Source organism: Oxyura jamaicensis, chromosome 25 (genome assembly GCF_011077185.1).
Source record: "Oxyura jamaicensis isolate SHBP4307 breed ruddy duck chromosome 25, BPBGC_Ojam_1.0, whole genome shotgun sequence".
NCBI lineage: Eukaryota > Metazoa > Chordata > Aves > Anseriformes > Anatidae > Oxyura > Oxyura jamaicensis.
Genome location: NC_048917.1, coordinates 1,403,950 through 1,425,157, shown reverse-complemented (window position 1 = coordinate 1,425,157; position 21,208 = coordinate 1,403,950). Strand labels below are relative to the sequence as shown.

The 21,208-nt window shown below is 69.1% G+C and overlaps 3 protein-coding genes across 5 annotated transcripts in view; 2 read left to right on the top strand and 1 right to left on the bottom strand.

The window, feature by feature from the left end:
- The window catches only part of BCAN (brevican), a 12,919-nt gene extending 634 nt beyond the window's left edge, over positions 1-12,285 (top strand). Inside the window, 15 exon segments of the mRNA XM_035346720.1 lie at positions 3,285-3,377; positions 3,487-3,635; positions 3,637-3,880; positions 4,070-4,244; positions 4,360-4,487; positions 5,196-5,489; positions 7,494-7,667; positions 7,848-8,333; positions 10,119-10,226; positions 10,389-10,495; positions 10,497-10,548; positions 11,068-11,150; positions 11,456-11,600; positions 11,786-11,970; positions 12,090-12,285. Coding sequence (XP_035202611.1) covers positions 3,293-3,377; positions 3,487-3,635; positions 3,637-3,880; positions 4,070-4,244; positions 4,360-4,487; positions 5,196-5,489; positions 7,494-7,667; positions 7,848-8,333; positions 10,119-10,226; positions 10,389-10,495; positions 10,497-10,548; positions 11,068-11,150; positions 11,456-11,600; positions 11,786-11,970; positions 12,090-12,257 — 2,583 coding nt within the window. The 5' untranslated portion in view covers positions 3,285-3,292 and the 3' untranslated portion in view covers positions 12,258-12,285.
- Positions 12,286-12,859: 574 nt separating this feature from the next.
- Positions 12,860-15,833, bottom strand: HAPLN2 (hyaluronan and proteoglycan link protein 2). 3 transcript variants are annotated; one of them, XM_035346738.1, is made up of 6 exons: positions 15,236-15,833; positions 14,914-15,134; positions 14,393-14,743; positions 14,094-14,210; positions 13,723-13,908; positions 12,860-13,625 (listed from the first exon to the last, which is right to left on the bottom strand). In XM_035346738.1, exons 2-6 carry the CDS (start codon positions 15,116-15,118, stop codon positions 13,342-13,344), a joined length of 1,143 nt encoding a protein of 380 aa, XP_035202629.1. In that variant the 5' UTR covers positions 15,119-15,134; positions 15,236-15,833; the 3' UTR covers positions 12,860-13,341. The 3 variants fall into 3 exon arrangements, with proteins under 3 accessions (XP_035202629.1, XP_035202628.1, XP_035202630.1); XM_035346737.1 differs by having other exon boundaries at positions 12,860-13,622; positions 13,720-13,908; positions 15,236-15,832; XM_035346739.1 differs by having other exon boundaries at positions 12,860-13,622; positions 13,720-13,908; positions 14,914-15,027; positions 15,236-15,832.
- A 793-nt stretch (positions 15,834-16,626) lies between these two features.
- Positions 16,627-21,208, top strand: part of RHBG (Rh family B glycoprotein) — a 5,558-nt gene continuing 976 nt past the window's right edge. The window contains exons 1-9 of the mRNA XM_035346721.1: positions 16,627-17,138; positions 18,283-18,469; positions 19,296-19,446; positions 19,552-19,699; positions 19,941-20,107; positions 20,294-20,431; positions 20,590-20,723; positions 20,835-20,956; positions 21,122-21,195. Coding sequence (XP_035202612.1) covers positions 16,958-17,138; positions 18,283-18,469; positions 19,296-19,446; positions 19,552-19,699; positions 19,941-20,107; positions 20,294-20,431; positions 20,590-20,723; positions 20,835-20,956; positions 21,122-21,195 — 1,302 coding nt within the window. The 5' untranslated portion in view covers positions 16,627-16,957. The remainder of the gene's footprint in view (positions 17,139-18,282; positions 18,470-19,295; positions 19,447-19,551; positions 19,700-19,940; positions 20,108-20,293; positions 20,432-20,589; positions 20,724-20,834; positions 20,957-21,121; positions 21,196-21,208) is intronic.

The window sequence follows — 21,208 nt, the reverse complement described above, 5'->3', positions numbered from 1 at the left end:
GGGGGGGGGGGGGGGAAGACACCGGGGGCTCGCAGCCCCTGAGCGCCCCCGTTTTGGGGTCCCCTCCCCGTGCAGCCCCCGGAGCCTCCGCACGGGTCCTGGTGCCAAGGAGGCTGCGGTCGGGGCAGCGCCAGGGAGGGAAACTGAGGCACGGAGCTGGGCAGGGGCCGGGCTGCGTCTCCCGGGGGGGACACATGAGGGACAAAGTTGCCCCCCCCCCCCAACCCCCCAACCCCAGGGAGAGCCGGGGGGCTCGGGGTGGCTGCAGCACCACAGGGGTTCCGGTGTCCCAAAGGGGACAGGAGGGGCTGGGGGAACCTTTTGCAGCATTTTTATGGGTTTTCCCCTCTGAGCATCCCCAGGGCGGGGGGATTTTCCTGCAAGCCCCTTCCCCGGGCTGAGCAAACCCCGGGGGGGAGGGCGCTGCCCTTGGGCATCCCCCAGCCGGGGGGGGGGGGGGGGGGGGGGGGGGCCCCCCCGTCCCCCCCCCCCCGGGCCCCGGGGGGGGGGGGGTCCCTCGGGGGGGCTGCCCACCCAGCTCTGCCCTCCTCGGCTCCACCTCGGGAACCTCCCCGAGCATCAGGGGCACGTCCCGACCCTACAACAAGGAGCCCCTTTTTCCCCACACAGACTTGGGGGGGGGGGGGAAAGCGAGCGGCTCCGGGGGGACCCCCCCTTTCCTCCCCACCTGCTTCCTGCCTTTTTAGGCTGTGCCAGCGGCCGCTGCCAAGACGCTGCCGGGCGCTTCCCGCAGCACCCCCGGCGCAGAACGCGACCCTGCCGCCCGTCCCACACGAGGGGGGGGCTCAGCGCTTGGAGACCCCCCCCCCGGGCCCCGAGCAGGGCGCAGCGGGCGGTGCAGGGCGCGGGAGCGCTTTGCAGCAAGAGGGTCGGGGGGGACCGGGATGGGGGGAGGCCGGGCACGTGCATGGGGCCATCGGGGCGCCCGCAGCCCGGTGCCGGTGGGGACGTCGGGGCAGGCTGGAGCGGGGCCAGGCTCTGCCCGCGGCTGCTGACTCATTCTGCAGCTGAGCATCCCTGGAAAGCCGCTTCTCCGCCGCGCTGCCTCGCTGCGGGCTGCCGGGGCACCTTGGGAGAGGGGACGCATCCGGCACGTGCGGGGACGGGGGGGGACGGGGACAAAGCCCTCAGAGGGGTGGTGGCAGAGTGGTGACGGCCGCGGGGTGCCCGCTCGCAGCATCTCCCGCGCGTCGCCGCGGCCGAAAGCGGGGCTGGGCTCGGGGGAGAGACGAAAAGAAAGATCGCTCCCGTCCCGAAGGAGGCCGCGGCTCCATTTTCCGCCCGGTTTCCCACGGAATTGGAGGGCAGCCGGTGGCGCCGTCTGTGCGCACGCGAGCGTCTCGTCGCCGTCCCCAACCCCCGGCTGTCACCGCGGGGCTGGGATCTCGGAGGTGCCCGAGTCCCGCTCGCTGCCCGCCGAGCATTTTGGCCAGCGGCCCCTGGTCCTGCTCCCAGCCTTTCCCCTCCTGACGTGTGGGCTAAAAAATTTTTCCGTTTGTGGCAAAAAAAAAAAAAGATTCAAACCCCAAACCTCAGACGGTGACGCCTGAGAGTCTCCTGCCATCACGGGACCCCGTGGGCAGGATGAGCCCAGGTTTAATCTCCCCCCTGCAGCCCCGGCCCTTCGGGCACACGGTGTCCCAGCCGTAGCAGGAGAGCAGATGCCCGGGATGTCCCCAGCTCGCTGCCTTCCTGCAGACTTTTTATCCCTTGAATTTCCTCCCTGGGGCTTCGTGGGCTGCTCCGGCCGCCGCTCACGCCACCGCGGCGCCTTGGGAACAGGGAGAAAAGGCGCCCGCCACAAAAGCCTGCCTCGCTCCGCCGCGCTGGGGGACGGCGGCCAGCCCCCGCGCTGGAGCCCGGCCACCGTCACCGGGCAGGGGGATCGTCCCTCGCTCCGGAGCCGTGGGGCTGAATTCAAATGATCCGGCCCGAGCCCAAAAAGCTCCTGGCTTGGCGCTGGCAGGGCCGGCCAGGTTCTGGGGGAGGTGGTGCTGGGGAGGGGGTGCTAGGGGCTGGATGTGCACGGTGCAGGGTGCTAGGGGCTGGATGTGCACGGTTCTAAGGGCTGGATGTGCATGGGGCATGGTGCGAGGCTGTCTGTCCTTGGTCCTTGTGCTGCATTCACACCCAATTCCCGACGCATCGGCCCCATGGGAACCCCACGAGCATGGTTTGCAGAGGGATGTGGGCAGCGAGGACATCCTCCTCCCGTCAGCCTGGCTCTGGCAGCCGGCGACCTGGGCCAGAGCTCACCGCGGCGCTGCCAAATCCCCTTTGGTGGCTGCCAAAATCGATTCAGCACAAAGAGCTCGTAAATTACCGAGCCGCTCCGAGGCTCAGGGGCGCTGCGCTCCCGTCCCGGGGCGGCACCGTTACGGGGAGCCGAGGAAAGCACGGAGCCCCGCTGTGCCTCTGCAGCAGGGTGTGAGGATAACGGGGCCGTGCCCTCCTGCAGAGCCAGGCACCACTCGGGGGCCTCTCGGCACCCTCTCCGCACAGCTGCGAGGTGCCACGGGTGGCCGGAGCCCCTCGGTGACGTCCCCAGCGTCCCCGGGGCTGCTCCTTGGGGCTGGCGACGGCCGCGCTAGCGGCGGGGCTCTCCTTTCAGAGCCGGTCCCCAGCCGGCGGGGGAGAGCCCTTTGTGCCAGGCAGCCTTGAGAGAGGCCCGGGACATAATGGCTGCTTTGCTCGGCCCCGCTTTTCCCAGCCTGAGCGCGGGGAACCTCTGCCGTGAGCTGAATGGCAAAGAGAAGCCCTCCTGCTCCGTCCCTCCCCCTCCGCCCCGCGCTTTTGTGCACCCTCGGCATCCCCCGGCAGCTCTCCCACCAAAGCCCGCTCCCACACGTGCACAAGGGCACGTGCAAACACGCGTGTGCACCCATGGGCGTGCACGCAGACGCCTGCAGCGAGGCACGCAGACGTGCGGGCACGCCGAAAAGCCCCCCTCGCACACGTGTGCACGCACACCGGGGCTCGGCGGCTCGTTCCTTCGGCCCTGCTCGACACCAGCTATTAAAATCCCACCTGAGGTTTCCAACTGCGGTGCCTCCGGCCGCGCAGCCCGGCTCTGGCATCGCCTCCTGCCTGGCTGCGCTCAGCCTTTCCGTGCCGCCGGGGCCAGGCTGGGCTCTGCCATCCCCAGAGGACCCCCGAGGTCCGCGGGCAGAGGTCTCGCCCTGACCCCCTCGCGCAGGGAGCGGATGTTTTAATTCTCCTTTCCACTTTAAGCACCGCTGCCGGGTTTTGCCTCCCCCTCGCAGGGCACAGGATGGCCTCAGCCCTCCCGCTGCTGCTGCTCTGCGCCCTTGCCCCCGCGGTGGTCCCGGAGGTGCTTGGCCCCGGAGATGGCACAGGTAACGGCGTCACCGCGCCTTGCGCTTGCCCCTGCCCCACAGCCAGGCTCTGGGGGGGGTGTCTCCCCGTGCCAGCCCCACTCACATCTCCTCTCCTCTCCCCTCCCAGATGACCTCAAGGCGCTGCAGGTCTCCATCCCGCGGCACCCGGCCCTGGACGCCGTGCTGGCGGGGGACGTCACCATCCCCTGCCTCATCACCTACCTCGGGCCCCTGCCCACCGCCGGCACGGCCGGGCGCCGGGCGGTGCTTGGAGCCCCCCCGGGTCAAGTGGACCTTCATCTCCGAGGGCAGGGAGGTGGAGATCTTGGTAGCCCGGGGGGACAGGGTGAAGGTGAGCGAGGACTATCGGCTCCGCGCCTCCCTGCCCATCTTCCACCAGCGCTACACCAACGCCTCGCTGCTGCTCACCGAGCTGCGCCCCAACGACTCGGGGATTTACCGCTGCGACGTGCAGCACGGCATCGAGGACGGCCACGACATCCTCGACCTCAGAGTCAAAGGTACCCGGAGGAGAAGCGGCGGTTTTTGGGGGGCTGGGGGCCCAGACATCCACACCTCGGCTCCCGTTTCTCGGCTCTCCACGGCGGAGCTCAGCAAACCCCTCCTGCGCCCGTGCGCGGGTGCACCCACCCGGGTGGGGGGCTGCTGCGAAGCCCCTCGCCCACCCCGTGCCTCCCTCCCTCCCTCAGGGGTTGTGTTTCACTATCGCGAGGGCTCCATGCGCTACGCCTACACCTTCGCCGAGGCGCAGGAGGCTTGCGCCAGGATCGGCGCCCGCATCGCCACCCCCGAGCAGCTGTACGCCGCCTACCTGGGCGGCTACGAGCAGTGCGATGCCGGCTGGATCGCCGACCAGACCGTCAGGTGGGCTCCCCCGGCACACATTTGGCACCCCCGGCACACGTTTGGCACCCACTGGGGCCCCCCTGCACCCCTCCTTCCATCGCCAACCCCCCCCCCCTCTCGTCTCGTGCCCCAGGTACCCCATCCACACACCCCGCGAGGCTTGTTACGGAGACATGAACGGCTTCCCCGGGGTGAGGAACTACGGGGTGGTGGACCCGGAGGACATGTACGACGTGTACTGCTACGCCGAGGACCTGCCAGGTGCCCACAAACCCTGCGCCCGTCCCGTCCCTGCTTTGGCTGCCGTGCACTAACCCGGCCCCATAACCCCCCCCCCCCCATCCCACAACCCGACGGGCACCCACGCACGGGGCCAAGGACTCGCAGAAATTTCCCCAAGCTGTAGGCACCGCTCACATCCCCAAAGCCTCTCCGAGACTTTGGGCGCTCCGGTGTGCGCGGGAGCTGGGTGCTGCTGTGCTGCTCCCAACGCAGGAGCATTTCTGGGGTGCTTTTGCCTGGCTCAGCACCCGGCGGGGCACTGGGCTTGCAGGTCCTCTTAGAAATGTGCCCCGGGTGTGTTGCTCCATGCAGGGCAAGGATTTGCTCCTCTGCGGTCCTTTTTAGAGGTGCCTCAAGGACCGTAGCAAAGCATTGATGCTTCGCACGGCCAGGGGACCACGGGTGGCCTGGGGCCGCCCCCCTGTGCCACGTCCCCGCTGCGGAGCTGCTCGTGCGTGCACGGAAGCTGCTGCCAGGTGGAAGCAGCAGCCCCCTGTGTCGGTCCCGCTTTGGTTTTGGGAAGCTTTGGGTCTGCAGCGGGCTTCAGACAAAGCGCAGGCGGCTCGGGAAAGCAGAGCAGGACGCTCCGCAAGGACAGACCGTGCCCCATCCCCAGATCCAGCCCTCGCAGCCCCAGCTGTGTTCCCGAGCCCTCTCCTGACGCCCGCCTCCTTCCTCTCTTGGCAGGGGAGATCTTTTTGGAGACGGCCCCAGACAAGTTCACGCTGGAGGAGGCGGAGGCGCGCTGCCGGGCACGGGGCGCGGTGCTGGCGAGCCCGGGGCAGCTCTATGCCGCCTGGAGCGCGGGGCTGGACGCCTGCAGCCCCGGCTGGCTGGCCGACGGCAGCGTCCGCTACCCCATCGTCACCCCTCGGGAGCGCTGCGGCGGGGCGCTGCCCGGCGTCAAAACCATCTTCCTCTTCCGCAACCAGACGGGGTTCCCCGATGCCCAGAGCAGATACGATGCGTACTGCTTCCGAGGTAACCGGGGCACCCCCGGGGCGCAGGGCAGGGGCTCGGGGACGGCGCAGGGACCCCCGTGCGCTCGCCGTGCCGCCGCGTCGCGATGGAGCAGGGCCGTCGGCAGCGCCTCAGTAGCGCATGACGACCCAGAACAGGGATGCCCTGCATGAGCTCGGTTTTGCACGCCGGTGCGTTGGGATAGGGAGGGGTAACCTGCACGGTCTCAACGCTGCATGCATCGTGACGGAGGATGGGCGCTCTGCATGGTGCTGATCGCGCGTCGGGACAGCGCGGGGCTGGCCTGAACGCTGCGTGCCGCTCTGTCGCGATAGAGCAGGGATGTCCCTGTGGCGCCGTCCTTCTGCGCGAGCTCAGGGCCGGCTCCGGGGGGCAGAGGCTCTCCCAGGTCGGTGCCTCCAGCCCCGGGGCTGAGGGGGCTGCGTGGGCAAAGTTCGGCCCCGCGCGGCTGCTGGGGGCATCTTGGGGCTCCCTGCGGGCTGTGGGGCGCAGCCTGTCCGGGCTGCAGGGCTCCCACATCGCGGCCGTGGGCAGGGAATGAGACCGGTGGGTAGTGGCCATGAGCTCAGCCGGGGTGCCGAGGGCACCCTGCGCACCGGGGGACGTCTGCGGTGTCCCAGGAGGGGATGAGCGAGGACAGGGATAACAGGCAGAGGGACGAAGCCACCCTCCTGCTGAACCTTCCCCACCCCATCTCCCCGAGAGTCCCCTCGGGGCCATGGGGGTTTGTGGGATGGGGACCCCAGCGCTCTCTCCTGGATCAAGCAGCCGCCAAGCGTGCCTCTGTGCCTCAGTTTCCCCATCAGCAGGGAATCCCGTTGCCTCCGAGGCCGGGGCTAGGCAGGATGGACCCGTCCCGCAGCGCCGCGACGCCGTCCCCGTAACCCACTAACTCCCGGGAGCTGCCTGCTCGGTCAGGGCAAGGGGGGCCCGATCCTGCCCTTTGCGGAGGGGCGAGGTGCAGCGGGTCCCCCAGCGGGTGCCAGGTTGTCCCCAGCTGCCGCGGGGCCAGGACAAGGCAGTAATACCCCGCTTTCTTTCTGCCCACAGAAGGGACAAACTCTATCCCTGAGGCCGCAGGAAAATACGGAGCCAGAGAGCCCGAGGGCCTCCAGGAGATTGTTACAGTGGCAGAAAAGCTGGAGGAGCTGCAGCTGCCCAAAGCGCAAGTGGAGATTGAGTCGCGAGGGGCTATTTACGCCGTCCCTTTCTTTAAGGACGCGGCTGACGCTGAGCTGGAAAAGCCGAGCCTGTCCCCCGAAGATGCCCCGGGGCCGGGGGCCCGGCACCCCCCCGCTAGCTACCTCCGTGTCCTCAGCTCGAGGACGTCACCCAGTCTCTGCCGCCCCTTTCCCCACGGCCCCGGCCGTCCCCGAGGCAGGCGTCCCGCTTAGCTGTGGTGCAAAACCGGGGAGCCCGTCCCCCGCAGACGAGGAAGGGGCGACAGGGACGGGTGGAAAGTGCGCAGAGGCTGGGCGAGAGCCGTCCCGCACGGGTAGGTGGAGCGGCCGCTGCGGCGCTCAGGGCTGGGGCGCCGAGAGGAGCCGCAGGGATGCAGGCGCGGAGCTCGCCCGAGGAGCTCGGGGGTGGCCGAGCCGCCTCTGCCCCTTCTGCACCCCACGCAGGGCGCACCCACGGCCGGGCTGGCTCGGCGCAGCGGTGCCAGGCGATGTCTCCGGTGCCGGCTCGGGGATGTTGGTCCGTCCCTCCCGTGGCCGGGGCAGCGCGGCGCGTTGGGCAGGGTCGGCACCGGACGGTGCTTTAGCCGTGCCAAGAGCCTGAGGAGGGAAAGGAGGTGGCGAGGGGCTGAGCACAACCCTGTTGCGGTGCGGCACGAGATGGCCGAGCCGGGGCATGGTGCCGGTTTGGAGGGGGAAGCGGCCCCGGGGCTGTTTCTGCCTCCCTGAGCATCTTTGTGCCGGGTGTCTCCCTCCCAGCCCTGCTCGCCGAAGCACCCGGTGCGGGCGCGGGTTTCTCACCCCAGTTCTGCCTTGCCCTTTGCAGGGGAGGAGGGAGCAGCGCTGGAGCGGCCGCTGGGCTCCGCACCGGGCAGGGACCCCGGGAACACGGCGGCAGAGAGCCCGGAGGGACGGCGAGACCCCGGCCAGCCCACGGAGCCGGACACGGAGGGAGCCGAGGGACCCTCCGACGCCCCGTCCCCAGCGGTGGCCGCAGCAGGTGACACAGAGCCACCCGACGGGCAGCCCCGGCCCCCCGGCCCCGCCGCCCCCTCGAGCCCCCCCAGCCGCCCGTGGGAAGCCGTGGGGCGGCCGGCTCACACCAGGAGCCCCGGGCCACCCGGGCACAGGGACAGCGGGGTGACACCTCCGACCGGTGCCGCTTCTGCCGCCTCGACAGATAGCCAAGAGCCAGCCCCAGGGCCGCACGGCCGCGGGTCCGGTGGGACAAGCGGCCCCATCCCTGCCACGGGGGCTGCCGAGGACGCCGAGCTGTCCGGGGACGTGGCCGAAAGCCCCCGGGGGGCGTCCCCGCTGCCCCCCTCGCAGCTGCAGGAGGACGGCGAGGAGCAGTCGGGGGCCCTGTGGCTCCCCTCGCCCGCGGCCCCAGGGGACGGGGGCACGGTCCCCGCGGCGGAGGCGACGGCGGTCACCCCGTGGCACGCCGAGGTGCCCGGCGGCAGCGACGCACCGGCCACGGGACACGAGGCTGTGCCACAAACCCCGGGCACTGCCCACGGGACACCCGCTGCGTCTTCGGAAGAAGAGGAGGAGGAGAAGGAAAAGGAAGAGGAGAAGGAAGAGGAGGAGGAGGAGGAGGAAGAGCGACCCGTGCCCTCCGTCGCAACTGTGGAGGGTTTCCTTGCAGCCGTTCCCGGAGAACCAGGTGGGACCCTCGGGGATGGCCTCACCTCTCCCCGTGCTGGTGTCCCCGGGGTGTCTCCGGCAGGGACCCCGCTGGGGGACCCGGCCCCCAGCACGGCCGCCCCCCTGCCCGCCCTCCCCACGGAGAGCGCCAGCCTCGGGGCGGGGGCGAGCTCGGCCGGGGACCCCCGGCACCGCGCCGCCCTCGCGCTGGGGGCAGCGCTGCTGGCTGCGCACTGGCACTAGACAACAGCAAGGCCTTTCCTTCACGCTGTGCTTCCCTCTGTCCGTCCACCCGTCTCTTTCCTCTCTCTTTCTCTCTCTCCTCCTCTCTTCGGCTGGGTAAGGGAAGGTAAAAGGTCCGGAGAAGCGCATATTTGTCAAACAAATTGGTCGGAGCTATGCATGCACTTAATTCTCTCCTACTTCTGTGAAGTGTTTTAATGACTGTTTCCGTGAAAAAAAATATATCTATCTATCAAAAGAAGGCCCCAAACCCTCCTCTGACTAACAGTGGTACTAATAAAGGGAATTAAAAGCTTTCTAGAACACGCACCTCGGCTAGCTCTTCCCTTCGTCCTCGCGCCTGCTGCCTCGCTCGCGTTCCCCACTGACGAACTAATCCCCCCGGCCCTGCGCCCCCCGCCCTGGATGAGGGCTTTTGGGGGCTGAGCATGATGTGAGCCGGGGGCTTCCTGTACCCCTATGCCCTAGGGGGGGGGACACACACCCCCGTCCTCGTGCCAGGGAGCACCCCCAAAATGCACGCGGCCGAGCGCCCCGAAGCGCTGCAGGGTTTTAGGGGGTTGTGGGGTGCACGGGGGCAGTCCCGTGCCCGCTGGGGGCTGAGGTGGGACCCCCACGCTGCGGGAGGCCGGGGGATGCATGAGCTGTGACCTCAACCCCAATCCCCCCGGCCCCCAACTCCGGGATGCTCCCAGCTCTGCAATCAGGCGCTGCCCCAAGTCCCAAGCGGGGTCCCCGGCTGTGCCCCCCCCACCCCAGCCAATGCTCTGCAGTGGGTGCCCAGGTCCTGCAGGACCCCCGCACCTTGCAGGATGGCTGCATCTGTCCTGGCAAGGAGAGATGCTCTCAGAGACAGCCGGACGTGCCTGAGCCCTAAATAGCTCGTCCCTCGCCCCGCTGCGCTCCGCTGGAGCTGATCCGCGTGTCCCCAGCGCCACGGGGCTGGCACGGAGGGGACGGTAGCGGCCGCCGAGGCGTTGGAGGGGGGGGGGTGTCAAGGACTTTCATTTCCCGCTCCGCCGGAGCCCTTAATCATGCTCTTGAACCGGGGACGGGTTAATGACCGCGTGCCTTAATGACCGGAACGAGCTGGTGCCAGCCAGGGAAGGGCTTTGGGGGCTGGGGTTGGCGCCGGGCGGGTTCTCAGCCCGGGCCAGGCTGAAGGTGAGAGCGGCGGGGCTGGGGGGCAGGCACGAGGCTCCCCATCACCCCCAGGCTGAGGACGTGCCCAAGGACTTGTCCTTTTTACGTCCCCTCCAAAAGAGCCATCGCGGCGCCGCTCCGACAGCTCGAGCTGTCCCCATCCGAGGGCTTGGCACGGTGCGAAGGATGCGCCCGGCTTTGTGCTCCCGGGGGGGTTGGGGGACACATCAAAGCCCCAAACCCGGCCAGACGCAAGGGCTCCGGGCACGTCACCGTGCCCCAAACCTCGTGCGCCTGGTGGCCAAATCCTGCACCCCGTCGCTGCGGGGCTCTGCCCTCCTGCAGCGAGGAGGGGGCCGCGGCGATGCTGGGCGCTACCGAAGCGCCGGCGCTGAGCGGGGCCGCCCGTGCCTTGCAGGTGGCTGCGTCCCCAACCCCTGCCTCAACGGAGGGACCTGCACCGAGGACGGCGCCCGCCTCGCCTGCCTCTGCCTGCCCGGCTACGGAGGGAGCAGCTGCGAGAGACGTGAGTCCCACGGGGCCAGCACCATGCCCGCCCTGCGCGGCAGCCCCGGAGACATAAGCGTGGGGGTTCGGGGTATTTTTTTTTTGGGGGGGTTGCTCGCGGGCTGGGCTTCGTGGTGCTGATCCTGTCCTCTCTCCCCACTTGGTGCCCGCCGTGGTTCAGCGCTGAAGAGGTGCAGCCCCGGCTGGGACAGCTTCCAGGGAGCCTGCTACAAGCACTTCTCCACCCGGAGGAGCTGGGAGGACGCGGAGACGCAGTGCAGGCACCACGGGGGGGCACCTGGCCACCATCCTGACCCCCGAGGAGCAGGACTTCATCAACGGTACGTGGGGCCCGCGGGGCGTGGGGGCCACGGGGGCACAGCGTCACCCTCACCCCGCTGGGTTGAAGGTCTGGAAGCTAAAGCCAAAAGGGGGCCGAGCTCCTCTCCCTGTGCTGTATGGGGACAGGGGGACAGGAGGACAGGGGGACAGGGGGACAGAGGGACAGAGGGACAGGATGAACAGGAGGGACAGAAGGAAAGGGGACAGAGGGACAGGAGGGACAGAGGGACAGAGGGACAGAGGGATAGCAGGGACAGGGGGACAGGGGACAGAGGGACAGGAGGGACAGAGGGACAGAGGGACATCAGGGACAGCAGGGACAGAGGGAACCAGGGCTCACTGCCCAGGAGGAGCAGCCGGGGACACCAAAGCCACCAGGGACCAGAGGGGACACCGAGGCTCTGCTGCCCTCTCCCGGCGACCCCCCCCCCCCCCCCCAGATGCAGCCTCCAGCCCTTGCGCCCTGTTTGGGGGTGCTGGGGGCCGGCTGCGCCCCCCAAGCCCCCCCGTGCCCCCAGACCAGTACCGGGAGTACCAGTGGATCGGCTTGAACGACCGGACCATCGAGGGGGATTTCCAGTGGTCCGACGGGAGCCCCTTGGTAAGTCGGGCTGCCAGCCCCTCGCTCCCGTCCCGTACCCCCCCCCCCCCCCAGGGACGAGAAGCCCCCCCCACGACCCCCCCGGGCACCTCCGTGTCCTTCTCCATCCCTTGGGTGAGTCAGAGCCGGGCTTTGAAGCCGCTGCCAACACCGCGGTGGCACCGAGCATCGCGCGGCGCCTCGGGCACGGCAGCCCCCAGGTGTCGGGGTCCCGGGGCCGGCAGGATGGGACCCCGTGTCACCCCCCCCCCCCAAAAAAAAAAAGCAGTCCCCAGCCCCCCTCCCTTCCTGTCCCCCCCCAACAGCTCTACGAGAACTGGCACCCCGGGCAGCCCGACAGCTACTTTCTCTCCGGGGAGAACTGCGTGGTCATCGTGTGGCACGACGGGGGGCAGTGGAGCGACGTCCCCTGCAACTACCACCTCTCCTACACCTGCAAAATGGGGCTGGGTAAGCCGTGCCCCCCCCTGACCCCCCCGCCCCAGCCCCAAAACGGGGAGAGGAGCGGGTCTGGGGGCACCCTCCGCTTGCTCGGGTTTTACGCTGGAACCCTGGAGCGGGGTGGCGTGGGTGGGGAGGGGGGGGTCCGTCTGGCACAGGGGTGCCCACCTTCGCCCCCCCCCGCTTGCCTGCAGTGCAGTGCGGGCCCCCCCCCCCGCCGTCGGCAATGCCCACGCCTTCGGCAGAGCCAAGCCCCGCTACGAGGTCGGCTCCACCGCCCGCTACCAGTGCCGCCGAGGCTTCGCCCCGCGCCGCTCGCCCGTCATCCGCTGCCTCCAGGACGGGACGTGGGAGCAGCCCCAGCTCTCCTGCCGCCCTGGTGAGCGTGGGGGGGGGGGTGTGCACGACCCCCTCCCCTTGCATCGCACCCCAGCCTCTCGCCCTTCACCTGGGGATTTTTCTTCTCCTGTGTGTCCCCCCCCCCCCAACCCCATCCAGGGTTGGCTCAGCACCCCGGCGACTGAGGGGGTCCCCGAGGACAGGAGGATCCCCGGTGGATGGGGACGGCTCCGGGACGCCAGCGCGGGCAGCGGCGGGGCGAGGAGCCTGCCCCGTGGGTGCCCCCCCCTCCGCTTGTTTTATATCTGTACAAAGAAACCCCCATAACTAAAGGTCCCCTGGAAAGGAGTCAGCAGCGACCCGCCTGGCGCCGCACCTCGCACGAGGGCTGTTGGGGTCCCGGAGTGACCACAGAGCCAAAATCGGGTTGGGGGGGGAGGAATCCCAGGGGGGGTCACGGCTTGGAGGTGGCAGCATCATCTCCAGCCGCTTGTTCCCACCTTTGGGTCCTATAACAGCGGGACGGGGACACCGAGGCGGTGCCCTGGACACGGCCACACTGCTGGGAGCGGGTGCCCAAAGTGTCCCCAGGTCCTGGTGGCCGTGGGGACCCGGCAGGGTTTGGGTCGGGAAGCTGCTGCTGGCAGACGTGCAGGAGGCTGGGGGCACCTCACAGGGCTGGGGCCAGCCGTGTCTCCCCACGCTGCTATCTCCAGCGCCGGTGCTTTTTATAGCTGTCCCCGGCTGTGTCACCAACCCAGAAACCCCCTCAGAGCGGTGCCAGGGACACCGATAACGCCAGGACACCCCCGAGGGGGGGTCCCTATGAGCTGTCCCCTGCTCGAAACGAGAAGTCCTTGGCAGATCCCCATCGCTGAGAGCCCAGGAGGCCCCGGGGGCAGAGGGCAGGTGAGGGCACAGCTTCGCCGTGCAGCTTTACCGTCGCTTTATTAATTAAGAAAGCGAAACTCCATTAGTCACGCTCGTTAATGCCCAGCTCTCCAGCGCGCCTGCACCGGCCGGTCCTCGCGGCTGCGGGGAGCGAGAATGGGGAGAGGGAAACACCGGGGGCGGGGGGATCGGGGGGTATTGGAGCCCCCCTTCCTGGGCTGGCAATGGGACCGGCTTCTCCGGCCAGCCCCCAGCGCCCAACGAGCCCTGGAGCAGCTGGGATGGGGGGAGCAGCCCCACCAGATGCAGGAGCCACCCGAATTCAGCCCCATCGCTCCATCGGGGGACGCACAAACCACCAGAGGATGCTCGAGCCACCCCAATTCAACCCCGCCGCTCCCCCAGAGGATGCACGAGCCACCCAACACCACCACCCCGAGACCCCCCCAGCCCCACCTCGAGCTCCCCACCTGGGGAGCCGAGGGTCGGCGCCGTCCCCCCCGGGCTCAGCCCACCTCTCCTACGCCCCCGCGAAGCAGTAGGTGCCGTAGGTCCGCTGCTCCTTGCTGGGGAAGCCGAAGCTCCTCACGCCGGGCTCGGGCAGCCCCCCGCAGCGCTGCCGGGGGGCGGTGATGGGGTACCGCACGCTGCCGTCCGCCAGCCACCCCCCGTCGCAGCGATCCAGCCCGGAAAACTTCCAGGCGGCGTAGAGCTGCCCCACTTTGGCCACGGCGGCCCCGTGGTTGCGGCACGCCTGCCCGGCCTCCTTGAAGTTCAGGTGGCCCCGGATGAAGTAGACCTGGCCTGGGGACACACGGGGATGCGGAGGGTGAGAGGGCACCGGTCCCAGGAGGGGCCCCCGGTGGGCTCCATGCCCGGGGACGGGGGATGCCGGCGGCACCTTGGAGCGCCGAGGTGAAGCAGAAGGCGTCGAAGCGGTCCCGCTGCTTGTCCTTGGCCCCGTAGGTGCGGACGCCGGGCAGGAGGAGGCGGCCGCCGCACGGCTCGCGGGAGTTGATGATGGGGTAGTGCACCGTGCCGTCCAGGACCCAGCCCGCGTTGCACCAGTCCAAGCCCTCCGTCCAGGCTGCGGGGCGAGCGGAGAGGGGACAAAATGAGGGACGGGGCTGCGCTGCCCCCGGGGGCTTCGGCATCGCCGCTGCCATGCCGCTCTTCCCTCCTCCACGGCCCAGCAGGGGCGTGTTTTGGGGGCAGGAAGGGTTTTTTTTTTTTTTTTGGGGGGGGTCCCCCCCCGCAGCAGCAGGGCAGTACCTTTGTAGAGCTGCTGGTAGGTGGCCAGCCGGGCGTCCTGCTGCTCGCACGCGCGCTGGGCCTCGTGGTAGTTGAACTTGTAGCGCCCGTTGCTGGGCTGGTAGGGGAAGACGACGCCTGGGCGGGGGACAGGGACAGGGATGGAGGGGGATGGAGATGCTCTCCCCGAGGGGGCTTCGGCTCATTGCCCCCCAGGAACCTGGTGCTGAGGTGCACGGGGCATCGCAAAGGGGGGGGCGCAGCGGGGACCCGCAGCCTCCTCATCCCCCCCCCTGCCCCGGGAGGCAGCCGAGGCTCACCCTCGAGGTGCAGCGTGAGCGAGACGCTCTCATCCTCCAGCCCGTTGACCAGCTGGCAGCGGTAGCGCCCCTCGTCCTCCAGGGCCACGTCGGTGATGGTGAGCGAGGCGTCGTAGCGGTGGCTGTGCCGCAGGCGCACCCGGGGGCTGAGGGGCCCGTAGTTCTTGTGGTACAGCCCGTTGGTGATGATGATGACGCTCTCCCCGTAGTTGGCCGGCTCCACCTTGCTCCACTTCACCCGGTAGTTGCGGGGCAGGGCGCGCAGGACGCAGGGCAGCGTGGCGGTGGCACCGCGCTGCGTGTGCACCGCGCCGTGCAGGGGCTCCAGCAGATACTGCAGGCGTGGGGCGGCTGCGGGGCGCCGGGCACCGGCTCAGGGCACCTCCGCGACCCCAAACGTCTCCCCCCCGCCCTCACCAGCACCTCCGGCTGGTTTCCAGCACCCATCCTGGCTCAGCGCAGCTCAGCCCCCGGCGCTGTCCCCAAGCAGCCCCCTCCCTGTCCCCGTCCCCGCTCCGTACCCGGGCTCCCCGTGGGCCGCTGGAAGATGCTGGAGGCTGGGGACGCTGCCAGGAGCCAGAGGGAGCCGAGCAGGAGAAGCCGGAGCATCTTTGGAGCTGGGGGCAGGAGGGTGCCCGGGGGGAGCGATGGGCTCAGGGACGTGCAGCGGGACGGCCCCCGGCCTTGCTGGGAACCAGAGGACGCGGTGGGGACATCCGCAGCCATCGGCTCAGCGCTTGCCCTGCGAAGGGGACATCTCCACGTGGGATGCGCCCAGCACTGAGCCAGGCAGGATCGGACCCCACCAATGCCACCCCACCCTCGGTCCCTGCCACCTCTTACCGTCCCCAGGGGAGTCGCCGTGCCCATCCACCCCCTCCGGCGCCCAGCGCCCGCGTCCCGGCTCCGTCACGGCCGCCCCGACATGGCTCCGAGGGCTCCGGGAAGCTCAAACCTGCCGGGAAGAGGGGACACTGGGGTGCAGGGGTGGCCTCGGGTGCTCCCAGCTGGCCCCTGCCCTCTCCGTGGGCCAGTGCTGCTGTCACCGTCACCGTCACCGTCCGTGGGCTGGCAGCGTCCCGGCAGCCCCACGGCCCCGCGGCCCCTTCGTGCCTGCTCCCATGGCTGTGCCCTCGCTCCCGTCCCCGTCTCTTCCCGCTTTCTTCTCTCTTTTTTTTTTTTTCTATTTTTTTTTCGCCCCCCCCAGACACCTCCCCGAGGAACGCACGGGGAGGAGGAAGCACAATTTCCCATTGTGAGCATCTTTCTCTTTATTGTTCTGCTGGGCAAAAACACAGCGCTCCCGGCTAACAAGCGTGCTTTTATTCGCAGGCCACAGAGCCGGGGGGAATTCAGGGGAAAATGTCAGCACCGCGCAGGGCTCCGCAGCCCCTGGTGGGGGCAGAGACCCCCTGGGTACCAGTCCCCCCCCCCCCCCAGGGATGCTGCTCCCTGCCCCCCCGCACCGAGTTCCCAGCTCCCCAATGCCATCCTGCGGGGTTCCTGTGGTTGGGTCCCTCCTGCCCCCCCAAAAGCCACCCGAGAGGCTCCCCTGCGGTCACCTTGGGGCCGGGGACAAAGCAGGGGCGCACAATGGGGCTGTGTGCTGGGCCCCCCCTTGTCCGCCCCCCCCCCCCCCCCGGGTCTATCTCCAGGGGAGGACGAAGCTCGTGGCAAACGCAGCGCGAGACAAGCGGCCGCCTGTCCCCGGAGGACACAGAGCTCCCGGCCTCACACGGCACAGAAAACAACCCTCCTGGGGGGGGCCTCAGCACCGTGTGCCCCCTCCCTGGCTCCCTGTAACCCCCTCGGAGCTGCCTGCACGAGAAGCCCCCCACGTCCCCCCCCCCGCAGCTCAAACCCTTCCGTGATTTTTCCGAGCCAAAAGGGGACAGAAAAGCGCAAAGAAAGGCAAAAACCAGCGGGGGACGGCCCCGCATGCTCCTCTCCGGGCTGCTGTGGGCTCTGTGCCGTGTGCGTGGCTGCCAAAACAGACCCTAAAGCCCCCCCCCCCGGCAGCACCTGGCCGAGGTTTGGGGCCGGCTGCTGCTTCCCAGAGCCGCGGCACACGAAGGGGCCGTGTCAGTGCTCGCGTTTTCCCAGCGGCTGCGCCCAGCAACCCCGCCAGCCCCGGCCCCGAGTCGTTCCCCGTGTGGGGACCCCTGCCCGGCTCCGGGTCCCCGAATTCCCGGCTTGATGGCACGGCAAGAGGACGCCGCAGCCGCTGCCCAAAGGCGGGCTGCAACGCGCTCCTTTGGCTCCTTTCTCTTCCTCTTCCCTTTTGGGGTTTGCACTCCGGGCGCACAACAAACACGTCCCGGCAGGAGCAGCCAACGGAAAGCCGAGCGGAGGAGAGCAAAGCAAACAAAAACCCTCGCCTTCCAGCTGTCCCAGCCGGGAGGGGACCCCCCCGCCTTTGCCCACGGCAGCCTCCGGCCCCCCTCCTCGCCCTTGTTTGCCTCGGTCCTTCCGGGGTGCGGGCAGGAGCCGGCGGCCCCGCAGGGGGGTTTTGCAGGCAGCTGCCCGCACGCCGCCGGCCCCATCCGGGGTTCGCCGGCCCCCGGCATGGCCGAGGGTGCTGCTGCCTCGAGGTTGTGGCTGGCCGGGCTGTGCTTCTTCCTCCAGCTCCTCACCATCATCCTCTTCGCCGCCTTTGTCCGGTACGGCCCCGAGGACGGCCCTGACCTCTGCTCCCCGCAGTCCAACTGCAGCCGGAGAGACCCCGAGCCCGGGTCGGGGTACCCCCGTGAGTACACCGTCCCCGAGGGGCACAGGGCCCGGCTCTGCCCGTCCCCTTGGGTGCTGCTGGATGTCGCCGTGCTCGGCGCAGGCTCAGCTCCCAGCCGGACCCTAAAGGGGAGCAGGGGGCACGTGGGGCTCACCGGGGTGCTGCGTGCTCCCCCGGGAGGGCCGCTGGCTGGGAGGTGCATGCGCTGCCCGGCACAAGTCCCTGGGGATGGGCAAGCCCTCAGCAGGGGTGGCTGGTGTGGGACACACACGTGTTGGTGGCCCCAGTTGTGTCCCCATCCCCTGACGGGAAGCCCAGGAGCTGCTCCCAGCGCTTGGGGGGGCTGCAAAACCACCCGCAGGTGTGGTAGCACCCAGGGAATTGTGCCAAGCCCCCGGCACCGGGTGTTTGTCTTCGCAGGGGCTGATCCTGACCGTACCCCTCGGCCATCACGGGGGGGGTTCAGCACCCTGCTCAGCCCCTTTGGGGCAGCAGCGGGGCCAGGCGGGTGATTCAAACCCACCCGGGACCAGCCCTTTGCCCCGGCGTGGGCGGCAGCCGGCCGGTTCACCCGGTTAGGCCATGAAACCGCACCCGGCGCTGAGTCACCGGGTCCCTTGGGGCGGGCACGGCACCGGGGCCCCGAAGGACGCATCCCCCAAGGGACACACGGGTCCCCCCTCCTGGGTTTTGCTGCCAGCGGTGGGGCGACGTCCCTTGATGTTTGCGCTTCGGGTCCCCTCGTCCCCCTGACGGGCAGGGGGGTCCCCAGCCGTGGCCGGCACCTCTGGCCACCTTCGTGCCCGTGTACCCGTCCCGGGATGCTTCCAGGCTGTGGGGCACCCCACTTGGGGTTTGTGGAGGCCGTGATCTGCGTGGGGCTGACGCAGGGAGGGTGGCTTGGAGCCGCAGGAAGGGCTCTTCGGGCAGGGACAGCCGTCCGCTCGTGACCCCCTCCGGAAACCTCCAAGGGCGGTGACACATCCACCGTGGGCGCTGGGACACGTAGGCGGGGAAGGCTGAAGGCTCCAGCACCCCAAAACCTGTTCGAACCCCAAAAGGTGGCCCAGCAGGCTGGGCGAGCATCGCTACCGCCCACGGAGAGGACCCCGCGACCACCCCCCTGTGCCCCAAACTCCCTCTCGTGCCTCTCCCCCACCAGGTTTCCGCGATGCCCACCTCCAGGCTCTCCTCGGCTTCGGGTTCCTGCTGGCCTTCCTCGGCCGCTACGGGCCGGGCAGCGTGGCCACCAGCCTCCTCGTGGTGGCCTTCGCCGTGCAGTGGGCCCTCCTGGCCCAGGGGCTTTTCTACTTCTCCCTGAAGGGCAAGATTTACGTGGGAGCCCAGAGGTAAGGCAGGGAAGGGTGCCGCCGCCGGGGTGCTCCCGGCTCCATCCCTTGCATGCTGGCTCCCTCCTCTGTAAAACTCACCGCTGTGCTGCGGAGGACGGGGAGGCCAAGCAGGGCCAGGCTTGCGAGCCCTCAGCCGGGTTTTAGGGGGCACGGCGGCCCTGCCTGCCTCAAGCCACCTCGTCCCCTTGGCACCAACGCTGCAAGACGCCGGCCGCCCGCTCATGCAGGGGTCAGGATGCAGGGGTCAGGATGCAGGGGTTGGGATGTAGGGGTTGGGATGCAGGATTTGGGATGCAGGATTTAAGATGTAGGGGTTGGGATGCAGGGGTTGGGATGTAGGGGTTAGGATGTAGGGGTTGGGATGCAGGATTTGGGGTATAGGGGTCAGGATGCAGGATTTGGGATGTAGGGATTGGGATGCAGGATTTGGGGTATAGGGGTTGGGACGCAGGGTTTGGGATGCAGGGGTTGGGATGCAGGGATCGGGATGCAGGATTTGGGATGTAGGGGTCGGGATGCAGGATTTGGGGTATAGGGGTCGGGACGCAGGGTTTGGGATGTAGGGGTTGGGATACAGGATTTGGGATATAGGGATCAGGATGCGGGATTTGTGATGTAGGGGTAAGGATGCAAGATTTGGGATGTCGGGGCCAGTACACAGGATTTGGGATGTAGGGGTCGGGATGCAGGATATGGGATGCAGGATTTGGGATGTAGGGTTTGGGATGCAGGATTTGGGCTCAGCTCCAGCCCTTCCTCCAGTGCCTGCACTCGCAGCCAGCAGCGCCGGATCCGGCCCCACGCCTTTCCCTCTCCTTCCCAGCATGGTCAGTGCCGACTTCTGCACCGCCGCCGTCCTCATCTCATCCGGAGCCGTTCTGGGCAGGGTAAACCCCATCCAGATGCTGCTGATGACCCTGCTGGAGGTCCCCCTCTTCGCCTGCAACGAGTTCATCCTGCTCAGCCTCCTGGGGGTGAGTCCTCCAAAACCAGGGTGGCCGCGAGCCTCCTGCCGTCAAGACCTGCCTTATCCACGGGGACCGATCCTGTACCCTGCCCGTCTTTTCTGCGCCCACCAGATCAGCGACAGCGGGGGCTCCCTGACCATCCACACCTTCGGAGCTTATTTCGGCTTGATGGTGTCACGAGCCCTGCGCCAGCCCCGCGCGGATGAGCGGGAGGAGCAGCAGGGCGCGGGGCGCTCGCCCGACGTCTTCGCTGCGCTCGGTACGGAGCTCGAGCCCGACAGCACCGGCACCTGGATGGGGCTAGGATGGGGCAACCTGAGGCCACCAAACCTCCGAGGACAGAGGACTTCCACCTCCCTGGGGACGGGGGAAAAAGCTTTTCCTCCCGCCCGACGTGACCCTCCTACGCTGCCAAATAGGGCCTCGGTCCCTTTTTGAGTCCTCTGGCACTTGGAGGGAGCGACCTCGGTGCCAAAACCTGCCTGGCCCCTTCCCCGCAGGGACCCTCTACCTGTGGATCTTCTGGCCCAGCTTCGCCTCGGCCACCACGGCGCGGGAGGGCGCCGAGCCCTGGGCAGTGCTGAACGTCTACTTCTCGCTGGCAGCGAGCACCCTGGCCGCCTTCGTCTTCTCGCCCATCCTCTACGAGGAGGGCACGCTGCAGGCGGTAGGTCCGCTCCCGAGCCGGACCCAAACCCCTGTCCCATCCCACGGGGCACATAAAGGGGCAAGGGGATGCTGTTAGGCACCCCCGGCTTTGTTAAGACCCAGCTCGAGCCCTGAAGCAGCCCAAATCCCAGCCCAAAGGTGACGTTCTCCACGGGGACAGTGCCCTGACCGTGTCCTCCACCAGGCTCGGATCCAGGACGCCGCCCTGGTCGGCGTGGCGGTGATGGGGATGGCCGGGGAGATGCTGCTCACCCCCTTCGGGGCCCTCATGGCGGGGTTTCTGGCCAGCCACCTCTCCCTGCTGGGCTCCAGGTTCCTCTCGGTGAGTCCCCCCGTGACACCAAGGAGGTGGGGATGTGGGGGACCCCCTCTGGGTGCTCTGGGGGGGGCCGCATCAGCTCCAAAACGAGCAGCAGCGCAGCCTCCCTGGGCGAGCACCCCCCCCCTCATCTCCTCTCCGTGCTCTTCCCCCCCCCCCAGCCCATCCTGCGCTCCAGGCTGAGAATCCAGGACACGTGCGGGGTCCACAACGTCCACGGGCTGCCGGGGGTCCTGGGCACCTTGGTGGGGACGCTGCTGGCGGGGCTGGCCACCGCCGACGCTTACGGCGGCAGGTGAGAAAAGCCAGAATTTTGGGTGGGTGGGTGGGGGCCGCCCCACGACCCCCGAGCCGGGGGCTTCTCCAGCCACGAGCAGAGCCCCCCCCCCGTCTTCTCCACCCTCAGGCTGGAGCGCGTGTTCCCGCTGGTGGCCCAGGGCAGCCGCACGGCCAGCGGCCAGGCGTGGTGGCAGCTCTGCGCCCTGCCCGTCACCCTCATCCTCGCCGCCCTCGGGGGCAGCCTCACGGGTGAGTTTCTCCTCCGGGAGCCCCTTCCCCAGGTCGCCCCCGCCCTCCCACGCGTGTCCGCGGCCGTGCGGACCCCCGGCAGCCGCTAGGTGGCAGGGGAAGCCCGGGGAGCGCGGCGAGACCCCCGAGCTCAGCGCGCCCCCGCCCGGCTCCGGCCGTCCCCAGGAGCCCTCCTGGGAATCAGGGTGCTGAGATCGGACCCCAAGAGCCCGGAGACGGAAAGCAAGGTCCTGAGGGAGGTGAAGAGGGGGG

Excerpts from the sequence above, each read along its gene's own strand:
- HAPLN2 (XM_035346738.1), bottom strand. The coding sequence starts at position 15,118 with ATGGCTGCGGATGTCCCCACCGCGTCCTCTGGTTCCCAGCAAGGCCGG. Across the intron at positions 14,744-14,913 it reads GCGGCCCACGGGGAGCCCGG|CCGCCCCACGCCTGCAGTAT; the intron begins GTACGGAGCGGG and ends GGCGCCCCGCAG. Across the intron at positions 13,626-13,722 it reads CTTCACCTCGGCGCTCCAAG|GCCAGGTCTACTTCATCCGG; the intron begins GTGCCGCCGGCA and ends GTGTGTCCCCAG.